This window comes from Kogia breviceps, chromosome 1 (assembly GCF_026419965.1).
Source record: "Kogia breviceps isolate mKogBre1 chromosome 1, mKogBre1 haplotype 1, whole genome shotgun sequence".
NCBI classification, from domain to species: domain Eukaryota; kingdom Metazoa; phylum Chordata; class Mammalia; order Artiodactyla; family Physeteridae; genus Kogia; species Kogia breviceps.
Window position 1 is genome coordinate 149,834,218 of NC_081310.1, and position 18,816 is coordinate 149,853,033.

Consider the following 18,816-nt stretch of genomic DNA (forward strand, 5'->3'; position numbering starts at 1 on the left):
ATAGGTCCCTTATTACTGTAATACAACCTGGCAACTCTGATGTTCCTCACATGTGCTTTGTGCATAAGAAGAATGAATTGTTTGGGGCTGGGGGAAGCAACTGCCATGTAATACTAAGAAATGGCGAATGTAAATTTACTGTGGAAATATACATTTTAAAAAACATTCCAGGGTTTCCCTGGTGGCGCAGTGGTTGAGAATCTGCCTGCTAATGCAGGGGACACGGGTTCGAGCCCTGGTCTGGGAGGATCCCACATGCCACGGAGCAACTAGGCCCGTGAACCACAACTGCTGAGCCTGTGCGTCTGGAGCCTGTGCTCTGCAACAAGAGAGGCCGCGATAGTGAGAGACCCGCGCACCGCGATGAAGAGTGGCCCCCGCTCGCCACAATTAGAGAAAGCCCTCGCACGGAAACGAAGCCCCAACACAGCAAAAATAAATAAATTAATTAATAAACTCCTACCCCCAACATCTTCTTTCAAAAAAAAAAAATTCCATACACGTGAGTGGTTAAATACACTAGTTTCAACAATACAAAGGATGCAGCATGAAATGGGTAACTCTCCGTGATCCTGCAGCCACATTAACAGGACTGTACATTCCCATTTCGAATATCAGTGCTCAGCCCCCTTGGCCTACATGGATGATAAGCTGATACTACATAAACATTGTTAAAGCTACAGTTCCATGCTACAGTAATTCACTTAACTTTAACATGATTTATGGTTCTGTCAATCGGTGAGGTTGAAAACCCTGTGCTGAAGCTTAAATGTGAGCTTCATATTTAAAATAGCAAGTGTGTGTATGTGTGTATGTGTGTGTGAGACAGAAGAAAACATTTCATATAGAGGGGAGATACAAGTCCAATATTGACTTTGTATTCTACTCTGAAAAAAGAAAAAGAAAGAATGAATCTAAACATGGAATCAACATTATATTCAACTAAACCAGAAAGACCTGCTTGGGATTCATCTGATTGTGTGATTTATAGTATAAGTGATACCCAGAAGTCTTATCAGTGACATGATTTCAAAGAAACCTTGCTCAGAACCCGCGCCTTCACTGTGGCTGCATGTGTGGATTTATGTTTGGGGGGTGGGTAGGGGAGTGGAAGAGAGGGAGGGAGAGATGGAGAGATGGAGGGCAGCTTCTTTTGTCCAGATGAGTTTAAATCTGGGTCCACGTGGTTAATCACCAATCACCCTATTCTTCTCTGCGGGTTCTCACCCGGGAGGCATTTTGCCTCTTTAAGAGATAAGGAGCCGATTGGTCTTACTGCTCTAACCTGTCCTCCTTGGGACCACATATTAACAGATTCCACTGCAGAAGAGCTTTCTTCAGAAGTTTGCTGCGGGGATGACAAATTAACCCAGCGGGGTGTCCCACACATCTACCTCAGTACAAATTATTAGTGTAATAGAGCTTTTAGTTATGCATTTATCTAGTAATTATTGAACGGTTACACAAAACCAAGCTGAGCAGCCACGGCCCTTTATGAGGCTCGCTCGGTGGGTGGCCTTACAGTTCATTTAGGATACCAGTTCACTTGCAGACAAATTAGCTAAACAGCCTCCTCCTTTAAATATTTTCCATGTCACAGTGAAACTCTTTACAGTACAATAAAGGTACAGTTTTAATTACATGCTTCCTGACTTTTGTTTAGTTGTAGTTTTAAAACATTTGCTGGCACTGTTTTGTCCTTTGGCTGGGCAGTAATAGTTGGTTGTAAGTATCTGGCTAATGAATTTAATAATTTCCTGAACTGGGACTTAAAGGGCCTTTGCTAAAAAGCTGCTTCTCCTCTTTACCATCCAGTTCCTTCAAAGCCCATCGACAATGTTTCCCATTAGGCTGGGCACCAGCACTTGAGCTAACCTTGCTCAGTGTTCACAAGCCCTCTTATTCTCTTTTTAGTGCTCCTCAAAGGTGGTACTTGTTATAGGTCTGTGATGCCTGCATTTGGAAGTCAATTCCGATTGTTAGCAAGGCAATGTAATGTCTTCTCAAATGACATACTCCAGTAATAAATAAACACCTTGCATCTGTTGGCAGATTATTTCAGCGCCTTGTTAGCAACAGGTACTTAATTGCTTCTCATTTTCCTGAGATGATTCAATTGCACTAAACCAGGAGAGACAAATTAGATTCAGCTCCACTGAAAGGAGCACCAGCGTGTTCCACAACTAAGTTAAGAAGTTCTCCTAAGAGGCAAAGAAGTTTGCCAATATGATACGAGAATGCTAAACGAAACTACCGCTTAGGTAGAGGGCCTATGTCAAGGAAGGGTGCCGTGGTTATGAGAGTGACGAGGCTCCAGGGACTATTCCTTCTTCAGGATCCTTAGTTTGGGCAGACACATTTATAATACCATAGAAAACAGTCCATAAAAAGGGGATCAAATCATTTTGAGCTCAGCATTTCTCTTAATGCCCATGAAAGCAGAAGTTCTTAATTAAAACCAAGCAAATGTATATCGAGCATTTATTCACCATGCTATGCATCTCCCTAAATGTTGCCAAATACACGCACTTGAATATTGTATTATTATCACGCATGGGGGATGGAAAGAACTCCCTATTATTCCCAAACTTTCTGTTTGCCTTCAATCAAATCCGTGTGCTCATTCATTTATTCAACAAATATTTATTGAGTGCTTTCCTAATGCCAGGCACAAGGCTGAGGGATACAGGATATCAGGAGGAAGAATAAAGAATGGTCCCTGTTCTAATGGGCCCTGCCATCTAGTGATAACTGCTGCCTTCCTACTGTACCTCTCCTTCCTTCCTCCTCTATTATTGTCTATGAGTCTCCGCTCTTCCAACCTTTCCTGGTGACCTGAGCTTCCTGGAAAGTTATCTTAATTCTCATAATTCTCTGCAGTATATTTTTCTTGGCCAAACAGGGAGATGTTAACGTCAGACCCTCAGATGTTTCATCACTAAGAGCAAGATCCCTGTTTGGGCCACGAGGATCATGGACTTAGAGAGGTTTATAGAGCATGTAAACGTCTGAACAGAAACTGGCAGGATTCTTTGAAAGCTGCACAATAAATCTTTGGTTTATATGGCTATTGTTTTAATACATCTTGTGCATGTTTTCAGAATCAGGGCAATTTGATTTCTAAACTCCCTTCATGTGTATGTGTGTATATGTGTACATATATATATATGTTTTGACCCATAAAGAAGTGGGGCTTTAGTCCTGTGCTCACATTTTGTATGTCTGGATTCCTCAGTACTTAGTTAAAGCATGACTGCTGTTGCTTTGCACGCTTACAACTAGGAGGTACTCTGTTTGAGAACAGGGGTAAATCACGCTTGTTTGGACTCACCCAGTGCCGAATGACATGGTAGTTCTCTATCAGGTTGCCCCAGACCCTGAAAGCACCCGGGAGTCCCCATCACAATAATACAACGGCTGGCTTTCTTGTCTGCCCTCCACCAGGAAGTAAGCATGCTGAGGCCAGAATCCAAGCTTCTCTTTTTCACTCTGTTAAGCAAGTAGCAGAGCACCTTGTACACTGTAAGTGCTTGATTAATACTTGCAGAAAAATGAACGGGTCCCCAGACAGTAATGAGAGTCTGTAAACTAATTTCAATATTAAAAAAAAAAAAAAAAAAAAAGCCAAACTGACCTCAAAAGTTGTCTTTGAAGTGACTCGCACCTACCAGAAACCCTGCGTTTACCAGTAGCAAGGATTCAGGAACTCATAAAAAATGTCGTGATCTGTTTATGGTTGTTATTAAAAAAAAAACTCAGTGTGATAACACGGGTTATGTCATGCTTATCGAAAGATCTAAATGGCTATGTCATGTTTTTGACTAATAAAAATTGTGAAAACAAACTGCTTAAATAAATGCAGTCGATTTTTCCCAGTGGTAGAGAAAAAGGTAGGAACTGCTGATAGGGTAAAAAAGGCACAGCACGGGAGACTAGATTTCTAGTCTTGGCTCTGGCCAGCTCAGATTTCACATTTCTATGAGTAATGGGAACTATGCTGCTGACTGCTAGCCAGCGTATTTCTCCCCTATTTACCTACTTATAAAGCCCCAATTTTACACAGAGTAGCAATATGCTCAGCTAAAAAACCTAGATTTTCCAGCCTCCCTTGCAGCTAGAGGTGATTGTGTGGTATAGTTCTGATCATGCTGTGTAACATTCTATAAAAGGTGGCAGAATGAGCTGGCAGGCACTTTTTGCCCTTGTCGGTTCCCTTCCTTCTGCTTGGAATGCAGACGCATGGAAAGAGGGTAGTGGCTATGCTGTGACCTCATGGTCACAGCATGAGGATGGAAACGACCCATTAAAGCATGGGTAAAAGAAGAAATCTCAGTCCTTGATGGTGCTTTGGTGACACCATGACAGTCCTGAATCACGTATTTGTCTCTACATGAGAAAAATACAACCTGCTTAGTTCAACTTGCAGTTACTTACAGCCAAACACATTCTTAGTGGATACAGGGAAAGGATTAAACCAGAAGATTCTCAGAGCACTATTCTGAAATTCTATGGCTCTAGATGAAGCTCAATCAGTGCTTATTTGTGATTACTCTCAACCTCTGCCTCACATCGTATATAGTGCAGGCCCCTCCCTGCTCCTCAATCCCAAAAGCACAGAGTTGCCTTGCCTAGTGCTGAGCATTTAAATTAAGTATCATCCATTATCTTGTTTTTGAAAATAGCAGAGACTTTAGGCAGAAACATAAGTTTCAAGAAGACAAACTTTCAAGAAGTTCAAAATATCTCTGATGGGGCTTCCCTGGTGGCGCAGTGGTTGAGGATCCGCCTGCTGATGCAGGGGACACGGGTTCATGCCCCGGTCCGGGAAGATCCCACATGCTGTGGAGCGGCTGGGCCCGTGAGCCATGGCCTCTGAGCCTGTGCGTCCGGAGCCTGTGCTCCGCAGCGGGAGAGGCCACAACAGTGAGAGACCCGCGTACCGCAAAAAAAAAAAAAAAAAAAAAATCTCTGATGAGTACTCCAAATAATTATCAAAAAGAGGCTCTTTTAAATCATCTGGCAAACCTACAACTCTTAAAAAGGCTAAACGAAGAAAAAGGATTTTTTTCTCCATTGTCATGAATAAGATAAATTGTCATGATTAAATACTTTATTATGGTTGAAGTTTTAAGGTTTTTTTTTTTTTTTTTTTTTTGTGGTACATGGGCCTCTCACTGTTGTGGCCTCTCCCGTTGTGGAGCACAGGCTCTGGACGCGCAGGCTCAGCAGCCGTGGCTCACGGGCTCTGACGCTCCACAGTATGTGGGATCTTCCCGGACCGGGGCACGAACCCGTATCCCCTGCATCGGCAGGCGGACTCTCAACCACTGCGCCACCAGGGAAGCCCTGAAGTTTTAAGTATTGGTAAAAGAAAGTCTTTGAAAGTCCAACCGTTCAGCTTGAAGTGCACAATAACTGTAATAATGTATAACAACGTACAAATGCCCTTACTGAAACTTAATCTCTTCCCCACTCCCTAGGACATTCCATAATTTTTACCCTTTCACCTAATTTTAACTACATAGGTGGCAAAGTATTACCCCCATGATACAGATGGCCAAACTGAGGCCACAAGGTTAAATGACTTATCAAAGCCATAAAGAAAGCCAATATCAGACAAGGGATTCATTTTAAGAAACCACATGTCTCTACCTTCACAAGGTAAATAGGAAAATGATTAGAATAGCATAAACTAAGAAAAAAGATAGCTTTTAATAGCAAAGCCTTACTTCGTAATCTTGCAAAAGCTTTCTTTGGATGAAAGGCCATCTTTCTTCCTCATCTTTAACATTCTTCATAAAGAAGTACTATATAAACTATTATCCTTTGTCACCCTTTGTTCTTCTGAAGCAATGACAATCTGTCAGTGTCAGGGAGGGGATGAATGTCTTGTGCAACTTGAGTACTTTTTATTCATTCAAGCAATATTTGAACATATTTGAGCATTGTGTATGAGACACAATGAAGATACCAAAAAGCACACATTAGAGGTCCTTCCTCTCAGAGGTTTTGCTCTAGAGGAGGGACAAGACATGTACATTAACTAACAAAGCAAGACCATGTCGGCGAAGGGAATGTGCAGGCGTGAAAGTCTCCCTGAGTCTGCGGAGTGTGAGATGATGGCGGCCTGGGTGGAGCTGAGCAGGTTTCAGGTAGAAGGTGGTACCCAAGCTGGTCTTAGGATGGGCAATATGCGGACAGGCAAAGGCAGGAGGACAGCTTGAGATTTTCAAACCCTGGATGAAAACGGGTGATTTAATTGTTTGTATGACCTGAGTACATACTCTACTTCCAGGCACTGTGCTATGGACTGCAAATACATGATTTCATCTACTCCTTAGATAATACAATTCTCTTGAGGTTGAGATTACGATCTTCAATTTATAGATGAGGAGCCCATGGCTCCAAGAAGGAAAGCTATGTGCTAGGTTCTCACAGTTGGTGAAAGTGGTAGAGACAGGATTCAAATACCAGTCCACTCGACGCCCGAGTTTTTGCACTTACCCACTCCCTTCCAGGCTCTATTTTTCTGCCTCAGCTTTACAATCATCAAAGAGAGGTTTCCTTTTTAAAAGGTGGCCACCAAATTTCCAAACATAGATAATTTTTTCGTGCAAAATGGGGTCATTGTTTTTTCAGTGAGGAGATCTTGCTTTTCTGTAGCTCTGTTAAAATACCACCTTTGGCCTGGGCACTGAGGTACGTTACAAAGCTGCTGCTTACTAACTGGTGTTTGTCTAGTCAAGGGAGTCCCCTGAGAAATTTTAAGGAAGGCAGCAGAAGTCTTGCAATCTAGATGCTATCCAGAGGTGACTATACCATGTAACTTTGAACAAGAGTGTAGTAAACAGCCTCTCCAGTGCCCCAGGATCCTGATAAAGGACACACCTTTCTCTTCTTTCCTTTTGAAGTTGGATCATCTGTCTGGATTTTCTAATGATTTATCATTTCAGACTGTGGTAACTCCTTATAATAAAAAGAACATGTGCGGTTGAATTCTCCTTTATGTCCAATGTCTCATTTATTCCACACTGGCTCCCTCGGTCAGACTCTCCTCCTTTAAATCCGGCCTCATCTTCCTAAGATATCAACTCTTACTCCCAGATGTGATGTCATTCCAAGCATCAGCTTTCCAACTAGTTCAGAGAAGAATAACCGGGATTACGATACCTGTAGCAAGTATGTCTTAAATAATAAGCACCTGAATACCAACCTTTAAAAAGGTCTTAGCCCAAGAGTATCTTATGTTAGTCTATCTCAATTCTGTGATGCTGACCACAAAGATGCTGCTTAAGTATTTCACCTCAACTACCCCACTTCCCTTCACCAGACCACTAAGTGGGGCAGGATGCAATAAGAATGGGTACCTGAGTAGATTTCCCAGAAAGGAGAACTGAGGATGCTGGGAACCATCTTGAATTCTGGTGAAAAAAAAAGAATCTTTGGAATTCCATAATTCTTAAATTGAGCATCTTTCTCTTTTCCACATAAACAATTTCATGAGTATAAATAGATCAAAACTCACTGTCCTGTAGGTTAAGACGGTCCCCTCTGGTTCAACCCAGTGTGGGTCATTTTAGCAAATGTGATTGTTTAGCATGAAGAAAGCACCCAGTCATGGCACCCACAGTAACTGCTAGAATCATTTCAGTAATTTCTAGAACTATGGTTTTAAGGCAAGACACACAGAAGGCATTCAGTATTTACTGAATAAATGATAACATATGCACATTGCTTTATGCTCCTCAAAGAGTCTCTACAAATATTGTTTTATTGTAGTTTCTGTATAAGAATATGAGGTTGGGAGAAAATATTCATTCAGCAGTAGTATTGTTCCCATTTTATTGATGAGGATATTAAAAAATTCAGAAGGTAAGTGGAAAGGGAAAGAGGCAGCTTAACCAACTAACCTGACTGCTGACATTGCTGCTTCCCAATCCTTATCGCCCTACTGTGCCCATGAGTCTTTTCTTTGCTTGGAATGCCCTCCATTCATGTAAGCAACTTTTAAGATTTGACTTCAATGTTATGTACACTTTGAAGTCTCTTTATTTGATATAAAGTGATAAGTAACAGTGCATTCCACATCATCTTCTACATGCTTATTTTCCTGCACTAGATGATATGCTCTATGAGGACAGGTACTCATTAAATCCTTGTTTAATGGATGAAGGAAACTCCATAGTTCCCTCCTCTGATGTCCTACAGGACTGTCTGCTTTTAACATTAATTTACCATTTAGAATGTTAACCTGAACATAATAAAGATGAGAAACGTCACATGCCTTATCTCCCTGAGAGCAAAAATCTTCTGACTAAAAGGGCTTTGTACTTCTTACTTTGCATCACAGTTTGAATGCTTAAGGAATGTTGACAACGAGGAAAATATCATACTGCCCCATTTAAAGAGACTCGTTCTGGGACCACATAATCCCATTCAGATACAGGGTTTTCAAATTAGGAAAAAATACATATACAGCTTCTCTGATGGTACCACACACACTCTCACACACAGTGAAATAATTAGGAATTTTGAGAAAGTTCCGTCAGTGATCACAAGATGTTCAAAGATGGGGCAAGTGAGCATCCGTAATTGTGGACAGAGAAACTGCTTCACACAATAGTCAGAATACTTATTTTCTTCAGAGTGATTTCTGCACGTGTGCATTGGCCAGCCCTCTCAATTGACATATTTCCCTGAGATGCACACAGAGTATTCATAAAGGGATTCAGATTTGTGGCACTCACATTGAGATTAATGCAGGAAACATCAGTTTCCCCAGGCGTATGTCAAAGTAGACAAGAGACCATAACTTTCTAGGATGTTTTATGATACCAGCTGGGAGATCACAAACCTACCTAAACGAAAATCTGATGGGAGAAAGCAAACGTGGTTACAATTATTCGTACTCCTACTGTGGGAGTTTCATAAACAAACTAATAAATATTTTCATCTTGCAATAAGATCAAGTTAAGTGATTTGCTGACATTCTCTTGAGGTTTAAAGCTTGTCTTTAATGTGAAATACAAATCATATTTCTTGTGGACACATTTTAATAATAAACTTAAAAGCACATGAGACAAAAATAATGAAAACATTGCAATGAAAACCAGACAAACTATCTACCACTTCAAAAGGAGGGAATGAAGATGGCTCGTCAACACAGTGATTGCAGACAACCTCAATGCAAAATGCCACATATTGAAATCAGGTTTCAAGGAAAGGGAATCAGCAGGGGTGAGAGAATGAAAATAAGCTATTGCTTGAAAAGAGGTAATTGACTACACAAAAATAAACTACCTAACACACGCACACAAATACACACACATGCGCGTGCATGTGCCCCTCATACAATTTGTAGGAAAGATTTGATTTTGGTTTAATTCAAATTACCCCCCACCTCTTTTCAACATCCCACAAGCAAAGAAACAGGTAAGGATCAGGGTTTGATGCCAAATCTCTTGGGTCCCTACAATTCCAAAGCAGCCCCCGAGGATAAGAAATTGGGACGCTTGCTGCCTTTAGGACCACTCTGGGGGAGCCCTCATTGTCTCTCATTTTGCTACTCTGGTCTCATGTCTCTCATTTTGCTACTCTGGTCCCAAGGTCATGATCTAAGCACAATCAGCGGTGCCTGTGGAGCAGCTCACCTCTGGGTCCTGTAATGACAGGTCGGTGATGCTGTGTGAATGCCGTTCCCAGGGAGGAGGTCTGCGAAGGGGAGGGGCTGCTGAAACCAGACTTCTCCGACTTCTTCAGTGTGGTTGGAGATGGCATTCCTGGCAGGAAGGATGGATTGACAAGCACACTTAAATCACAGAACAACAGTTTATGCAACCTAAAAGATTAAACTTAAAAGAATTTTAAAAAGAGATCTACCTGTGAAGGGAAAATTTGTTTTGAATTGGTTTGAATTTGTCATAGGAACAAACAGGTGCCAGAACGGTCCCCTGATATCAGCATAGAGTTGATTTCAACTTACTCCCCTAAATCACAGTCCATTTTGGGGTTACTGATCTTCTCTAATGATGGAACACCACTTCCCCAGTGCTTCCTGAAGTTGCTGTCTGAGCCAGCGGCCTTTCAGACCCTTTGTAAAGAAGGTTATAGAAGCATATGAGGACCTCATATGCAATTATCTTTTCTTGCGAGTTACTTTACTTCAGTGCCAAGGCACTCTCTCCACATTTTATACAATTTAGCTATTTTAACATTAAAAAAAACCCTCATCAATGGTAACTCAGTTGCTCATCCAATGAATAATTTATAATAGAAAAAAAAGAAAAGGCAAAAGTTAAAAAATGAGTTAAATGGTTAAATAAGGTATAACTAATACAAATAACACTGTAAAAGAATAATGACAATGGAAAGATATTTAATGACATGAAATAAAGACATGGAAAGCAATTACAAAATAGGATATTATACAGTGATGCCATTTTAAAATGTATTTCTATGTACAGAGAAAGAACTGGAAAGAAATATGCATAACTATAACAGTAGTTCTCTCTGCATGTTGGATTTGAGTGATTTTCACTGCTTCTTTTTGCTTACTTGTTTTTTCTATGATGAACATATTTTATTTTAAGAAAATAAAAACTTGTTTTTTTAAAAATAGTATTTTGGGCTTCCCTGGTGGCGCAGTGGTTGAGAATCTGCCTGCCAATGCAGGGGACACGGGTTCGAGGCCTGGCCCGGGAGGATCCCACATGCCGTGGAGCAACTAGGCCCGTGAGCCACAACTACTGAGCCTGCGTGTCTGGAGCCTGTGCTCTGCAACAAGAGAGGCCATGATAGTGAGAGGCCCGCGCACCGTGATGAAGAATGGCCCCCACTTGCCACAACTAGAGAAAGCCCTTGCACAGAAACGAAGACGCAACACAGCAAAAATAAACTCCTACCCCCAACATCTTAAAAAAAAAAAAGTAACTCCCTTTATTAAAAAAAAATAATAATAGTATTTTTACTATAGTGTAAACTTTTCATAGCATTTCCAGCATAGGAAATGCTTTGGGAAGAAAATACTGGGAAAATGGTCCCTTGTAATTACAGCATCTGTAATGTTCTCGGCAACTACACTGATACACAAAACTAGAGGCATCTATCAGTTTGGTAGGGTGCCAATTAAAACAATGAAAACTTGGATATAAAAATAAAGGAAATGACTCCTAGTCTCCACATCACAGGAAAAATTTGGGCTCTTTTAAATTTGCAGCACAAAATTGGTCTGATTTCATGTTAAAAGAACCAAACCTCACTTTACTTACACATATCTACATGTATTATGTTCTGCCTATGACCAGAGAATTATTTGGGTGAACTGGAAAATAAGTAATAAAAATAATAATGATATTAGCATGTAAATGTTACCAAGTACTTGCTAAGTTCCATGTACTATTCTAAACACTTTATAGGTATAGATCTATTTAGAAATTTAGTTAGTTTGTCTAAACATGTCCTTGTTATTTCTAATCACAGATTTCCTTAATGAAATTATACAAGACAACCTTCAAGTGTGACCACAGATTCTATAAGGAGAGAGACCAGGTCTGCTTTGCCTGCTTCTATTTTCAGGCTATGTAACAAAGAGTCTAGAACATACCAAGTGTCCTGAAAAGATATGTAAATGACCTGTACAGTTCTCGGCTTTATCTGTGGCTTTACTAAGAGATGCCTAGACAGAGCAAAACTTGGGGTTTTAACCCTAAGAAAGAAACAAATTGCAAATCGGCAAGCACATTTGCATAGTCGGACATAAGGACAACATGAAGTGGAGTGTGATTTCACACGAGCTAGACAGATCCAGATCTGATCCGTTCTACAGATCAATATGTGTGTGATTTGAATTAGAAACAAGTCACTAAGTGACTTTAGCTATATTTGTTTGCTCACTGAATCAGTAACCAAAGTCATGGCATGCCAATGTCCTAACATCATTAGGATGAATTGAGATTTTGGATCAACATTCATTACAAGTAACCTAACCTAAGGTATCATCATGTAATTACATCACAGAAGAGATTTCAAATTGAAAAATGAAAGGAAAGAAATAAAAAGTTCCCAAATGTAAAGAAATCTCCCAATTCATTCAAAACTCTTTTGTGCAAGGCAATTTATAGGCTTCCAACCAGTCCACTGATTTAAACTCAGTCAAACGCCTGAATTATGTGTCATGGAACAGAAATAGAATAGAAAATGAAAATGTCAAAACTTCTGAGATGGCAGAATTTTTTTCAGATGATGGAACTGATGATGAAATGAAGTATCTGAACTAATCTTATTAAAGAAAGCAAATGGCTGGACTCAAGGAAAAGTCATTTCTTTGAAAAGTTCATGTTTTCCAACCCATGCAATTCTAAATACATCAGAAATGTTGACATGATTTAGACCCACCACTTAACGCTTTTAAAAGGGGAATTGGAAGATAAATATAGACAATAAGCATCAAAATGCTTATCAAGTTAGAAAATGGATTCAATATGATCAAAATTTAAATCCTCTTTGAAAGGGTTAAAGAGAGAAGAAATACTGTCTGCATACAAGAAGAACAAGCCAAACTCTGTATAATCTTCTAAATTTATCACGGTCAAGTAATATGAACCCCAAGGCTGTCATGAATCTCAAAATTACTTTGTGTTTTCAATTTTTAAAGACTCATATTGAGCATGTTTCCTTATTATTTACTTATATTTTCTCCATATGCATAGTGTATGTTTTGGTTAATTTGCTTTGTATACTTAATTGACCAAATGAAGCTTCAAAATGCTAGTCAACTGCTTTATGTTTAAAGCTAGACAACATTAATCTTGGCTTTTATTTTTGAAATCAAATTTGGTTTCTGTATGTTATTTTAAAAATAAACTCTTTGTTAAAATTTCTTTCACCAAATAGCTATGCACAACTGTTACACAATTACTGCACAGATTGACTGATTGGCTTTCTCTTTTTTTTTTTTTTTGCGTTACGCGGGCCTCTCACTGCTGTGGCCTCTCCCATTGCGGAGCACAGGCTCCGGACGCACAGGCCCAGCGGCCATGGCCCACGGGCCCAGCCGCTCCGCGGCACGTGGGATCTTCCCGGACCGGGGCACGAACCCGTGTCCCCCGCATCGGCAGGCGGACTCTCAACCACTGCGCCACCAGGGAAGCCTGGCTTTCTCTTAATGAGACAAAATTTTGACTTCAAACTATTTTTTAGAAGTATCAGATTTTTAAAAAAAGATTATAAAGTAATGCTACACGTTTTTCTGGAACAAACAAAATATTACTTCAAAGTTCCTTTCAATATGTAAAAATAAAGAATTATATAGTGGGCTTCCCTGGTGGCACAGTGGTTGAGAATCTGCCTGCTAATGCTGGGGACACGGGTTCGAGCCCTGGTCTGGGAAGATCCCACATGCCGCGGAGCAACTTGGCCGGTGAGCCACAACTACTGAGCCTGCACTTCTGGAGCCTGTGCTCCGCAACAAGAGATGCCTCAATAGTGAGAGGCCCGTGCACCACGATGAAGAGTGGTCCCTGCTTGCCACAACTAGAGAAAGCCCTCACACAGAAATGAAGACCCAACACAGCCAAAAGTAAGATAAAATAAATAAATAAATAAAAGAAATGCATTTCTATTTAAAAAAAAGAATTATATAGAATTGGAAGCAGAAATTTAGCATGTTTTGTTTCAATGGGACATTCCCGGAGACCTTCAAGAGGGAGGAAGAGTAAGACGTGGAGATCACCCTCCTCCTCACAAATACATCAGAAATACAACTACATGTGGAACAGCTCCTACAGAACACCTACTGAATGCTGGCAGAAGACCTCAGACTTCCCAAAAGGCAAGAAACTCCCCACATACCTGGGTAGGGCAAAAGAAAAAAGAAAAAACAGAGACAAAAGGACAGGGACAGGACCTGCACCAGTGCGAGGGAGCTGTGAAGGAGGAAAGCTTTCCACACACTAGGAAGCCCCTTCACTGGTGGAGATGGGGGGTGGCGGAGTGAGGAGCTTCTGAACCACGGAGGAGAACACAGCAACAGGGGTGAGGAGGGCAAAGTGGAGAGATTCCCGCATGGAGGATGGATGCCGACCAGCACTCACCAGCCCGAGAGGCTTGTCTGCTCACTCGCTGGGGTGGGCGGGGGCTGGGAACTGAGGCTCGGGCTTCGGTCGGATGCAGGGAGAGGACTGGGATCGGCTGCATGAACACAGCCTAAGGGGGCTAGTGCGCCACAGCTAGCCAGGAGGGTGTCCGGGAAAAAGTCTGGACCCGCCTATGAGGCAAGAGACCATTGTTTCGGGGTACGCGAGCAGAGGGGATCCAGAGTACCACCTAAATGAGATCCAGAGATGGGCACGAGCCACGGCTATCAGCGCGGACCCCAGAGACAGGCATGGGACGCTAAGGCTGCTGCTGCAGCCACCAAGAAGCCTGTGTGCAAGCACAGGTCACTATACCCACCTCCCCTCTCGGGAACCTGTGCAGCCCGTCACTGCCAGGGTCCCATGATCCAGGTACAACTTCCCTGGGGAACACACGACATGACTCAGGCTGTTGCAACGTCATGTTGCCCTCTGCTGCCGCAGGCCGCCGCAGGCTCACCCCACATCCGTACCCCTCCTTCACCCCGGCCTGAGTGAGCCAGAGCCCCCGAATCAGCTGTTCCTTTAACCTCGTCCTTTCTGAGCAAAGAACAGATGCTCTCAGGCAACCTACTTGCAGAGGTGGGTCCAAATCCAAAGCTGAACCCTGGGAGCTGTGCGAACAAAGAGAAAGGGAATCTCTCACAGCAGCCTCAGGAGCAGCGGATTATAGCTCCTCAATCAACTTGATGCACCCTGCATCTGTGGAATACCTGAATAGACAACGAATCATCCCAAATTGAGGAGGTGGAATTTGGGAGCAACTGTAGACTTGGGGTTTGCTTTCCGCATCTCATTTGTTTCTGGTTTTATGTTGTTTAGTATTTATAGTTTATTATCATTGGCAGATTTGTTTATTGATTTGGTTGCTCTCTTCCTTTTTATATATATATATAGATATATCTATTTTTTCCTTTTTCTCTTTTTGCAAGCATGTATGTATATGCTTATTTGTGTGATTTTGTCTGTATAGCTTTGCTTTTACCATTTGCCCTAGGGTTCTGTCTGTCCGGATTTCTTGTTGTTGTTTTTAGTATAGATTTTAGTGCTTGTTACCATTGGTGGATTTGTTTTCTGGTTCGGTTGCTCTCTTCTTTCTTTCTTTTATTAAATTACTTTAAAATTTTTAATAATTATTTTTTATTTTAATAACTTTTAAATTTTATTTTATTTTATTTCTTTTTTCTCCCTTTTCTTCTGAGCCATGTGGCTGACAGGGTCTTGGTGCTCTGGCTGGATGTCAGGCCTCTGCCTCTGAGGTGGGAGAGCCGAGTTGAGGACACTGATCCACCAAAGACCTCCCGGCTCCATGTAATATCAAATGGTGAAAGCTCTCCCAGAGATCTCGATCTAAACACTAAGACCCAGCTCCACTCAATGACCAAGAAAGTTACAGTGTTGGACATCCTATGCCAAACAACTAGCAAGACAGGAACAAAACCAACCCATTAGCAGAGAGGCTGCCCTAAATCATAGTGAGGTCACAGACACCCCAAAACACACCACCAGACGTGGTCTTTCCCACCAGAAAGACAAGATCCAGTCTCATCCACCAGAACACAGGCACCAGTCCCCTCCACCAGGAAGCCTTCACAACACACTGAACCAACCTTAGCCACTCGGGGCAGACACTAAAAACAACGGGAACTACGAACCTGCAGCCTGCGAAAAGGAGACCCCAAACACAGTAAGTTAAGCAAAATGAGAAGACACAGAAACACACAGCAGATGAAGGAGCAAGGTAAAAACCCATCAGACAAAACAAATAAAGAGGAAATAGGCAGTCTACCTGAAAAAGAATTCAGAGCAATGATAGTAAAGATGATCCAAAATCTTGGAAATAGAATGGAGAAAATACAAGAAACATTTAACAAGGACCTAGAAGTACTAAAAAGGGAAAAAAAATGATGAACAATACAATAAATGAAATTAAAAATTCTCTGGAGGGAATCAATAGCAGAATACCTGAGGCAGAAGAACAGATAAGTGACCTGGAAGATAAAATACAGGAAATATCTACTGCATAGCAGAATAAAGAAAAAAGAATGAAAAGACTTGAGGATAGTCTCAGAGACCTCTGGGACATTAAACGCACCAACATTCGAATTATAGGGGTCCCAGAAGAAGAAGAGAAAAAGAAAGGGACTGAGAAAATATTTGAAGAGATTATAGTTGAAAACATCCCTAATATGGGAAAGGAAATAGTTAATCAAGTACCGGAAGAAAGAGAGTCCCACACAGGATAAATCCAAGGAGAAACACGCCAAGACACATATTAATCAAACTATCAAAAATAAAACAGAAAGAAAAAATATTAAAAGCAGCAAGGGAAAAACAACAAATAACATAAAAGGGAATCCTCATAAGGTTAACAGCTGATCTTTCAGCACAAACTCTGCAAGCCGGAAGGGAGTGGCAGGACATATTTACAGTCATGAAAGGGAAGAACCTACAACCAAGATTACTCTACCCAGCAAGGATCTCATTCAGATTCGATGGAGAAATTAAAACCTTTACAGACAAGCAAAAGTTAAGAGAATACAGCACCACTAAACCAGCTTTATAACAAATGCTAAAGGAACTTCTCTAGGCAAGGAACACAAGAGAAGGAAAAGACCTACAATAACAAACCCAAAACAATTAAGAAAATGATAATAGGAACATACATATCGATAACAGCCTTAAATGTAAATGGATTAAATGCCCCAACCAAAAGACACAGACTAACTGAATGGATACAAAAATAAGACCCGTATATATGCTGCCTACAAGAAACCCACTTCAGACCTAGCGACACATACAGACTGAAAGTGAGGGGATGGAAAAAGATATTCTATGCAAATGGAAATCAAAAGAAAGCTGGAGTAACAATTTGCATATCAGACAATATAGATGTTAAAATAAAGACTATTGAAAGAGACAAAGAAGGACACTACATAATGATCAAGGGATCAATCCAAGAAGAAGATATAACTATTGTAAATATTTATGCACCCAACATAGGAGCACCTCAATACATAAGGCAAATGCTAACAGCCATAAAGGGGGAAATCAACAGTAACACAATCATAGCAGGTGACTTTAACACCCCACTTTCACCAATGGACAGATCATCCAAAATGAAAATAAATAAGGAAACACAAGCTTTAAATCATACATTAAAGAAGATGGAATTAATTGATATTTATAGGACATTCCATCCCAAAACAACAGAATACACTTTCTTCTCAAGTGCTCTTGGAACATTCTTCGGGATAGACCATACTTTGGGTCACAAATCAGCCTTGGTAAATTTAAGAAAATTGATATAATGTCAAGCATCTTTTCTGACCACAACACTATCAGACTAGATATTAATTACAGGAAAAAATCTGCAAAGAATACAAACACATGGAGCGTAAACAATACACTACTTAATAACCAAGAGATCACTGAAGAAATCAAAGAGGAAATCAAAAGATACCTAGAAACAAATGACAATGAAACACGACGACCCAAAACCTATGGGATACAGCAAAAGCAGTTCTAAGAGGGAAGTTTATAGCAATACAATCCTACCTCAAGAAACAAGAAGCATCTCAAATAAACAACCTAACCTTACACCTAAAGCAATTTGAGAAAGAAGAACAAAAAATCCCAAAGTTAGCAGAAGAAATCATAAAGATCAGATCAGAAATAAATGAAAAAGAAATGAAGCAAAATGATAGCAAAGATCAATAAAACTAAAAGCTGGTTCTTTGAGAAGATAACAAAATTGATAAACCATTAGCCAGACTCATCAAGAAAAAAAGGGAGAAGACTCAAATCAATAGAATTAGAAATGAAAAAGAAGACATAACAACGGACACTGAAGAGATACAAAAGATTATTAGAGATTACTACAAGCAACTGTATGCCAATAAAATGGACAACCTGGAAGAAATGGACAAATTCTTAGAAATGCACAACCTGCCGAGACTGAACCAGGAAGAAATAGAAAATATGAACAGACCAATCACAAGCACTGAAATTGAAACTGTGATTAAAAATCTTCCAACAAACAAAAAGCCCAGGACCAGAGGGCTTCACAGGCAAATTCTATCAAACATTTGCAGAAGAGAATACCTATCCTTCTCAAACTCTTCCAAAAGATAGCAGAGGGAGGAACACTCCCAAACTCATTCTACAAGACCACCATCACGCTGATACCAAAACCAGACAAAGATATCACAAAGAAAGAAAACTACAGGCCAATATCACTGATGAACATAGACACAAAAATCCTCAACAAATACTAGCAAACAGAATCCAACAGCACATTAAAAGGATCATACACCATGATCAAGTGGGGTTTATCCCAGGAATGCAAGGATTCTTCAATATATGAAAATCAATCAATGTCATACATCATATTAACAAATTGAAGTATAAAAACCATATGATCATCTCAATAGATGCAGAAAAAGCTTTTGACAAATTCAACACCCATGTATGATAAAAACCCTCCAGAATGTAGGCATAGAGGGAACTTACCTCAACATAATAAAGGCCATATATGAGAAACCCACAGCCAACATCATTCCCAATGGTGAAAAACTGAAACCATTTCCATTAAGGTCAGGAACAAGACAAGGTTGCCCTTTCTCACCACTATTATTCAACATAGTTTTGGAAGTTTTAGCCACAGCAACAAGAGAAGAAAAAC

The 18,816-nt window shown here is 40.6% G+C and overlaps 1 protein-coding gene across 7 annotated transcripts in view; it reads right to left on the bottom strand.

The window, feature by feature from the left end:
* NFIA (nuclear factor I A) overlaps positions 1-18,816 on the bottom strand; it is a 376,913-nt gene that overhangs the window by 69,062 nt on the left and 289,035 nt on the right. For 6 of the 7 annotated variants that reach the window (XM_059083370.2, XM_067006876.1, XM_059083380.2 and 3 more), the window contains exon 7: positions 9,651-9,779. In XM_059083370.2, the coding sequence (XP_058939353.1) occupies positions 9,651-9,779 (129 nt within the window). Of the gene's footprint in view, positions 1-7,367; positions 7,422-9,650; positions 9,780-18,816 lie in introns of all 7 variants that reach the window. The other variant, XM_067006878.1, reaches the window with a different exon arrangement.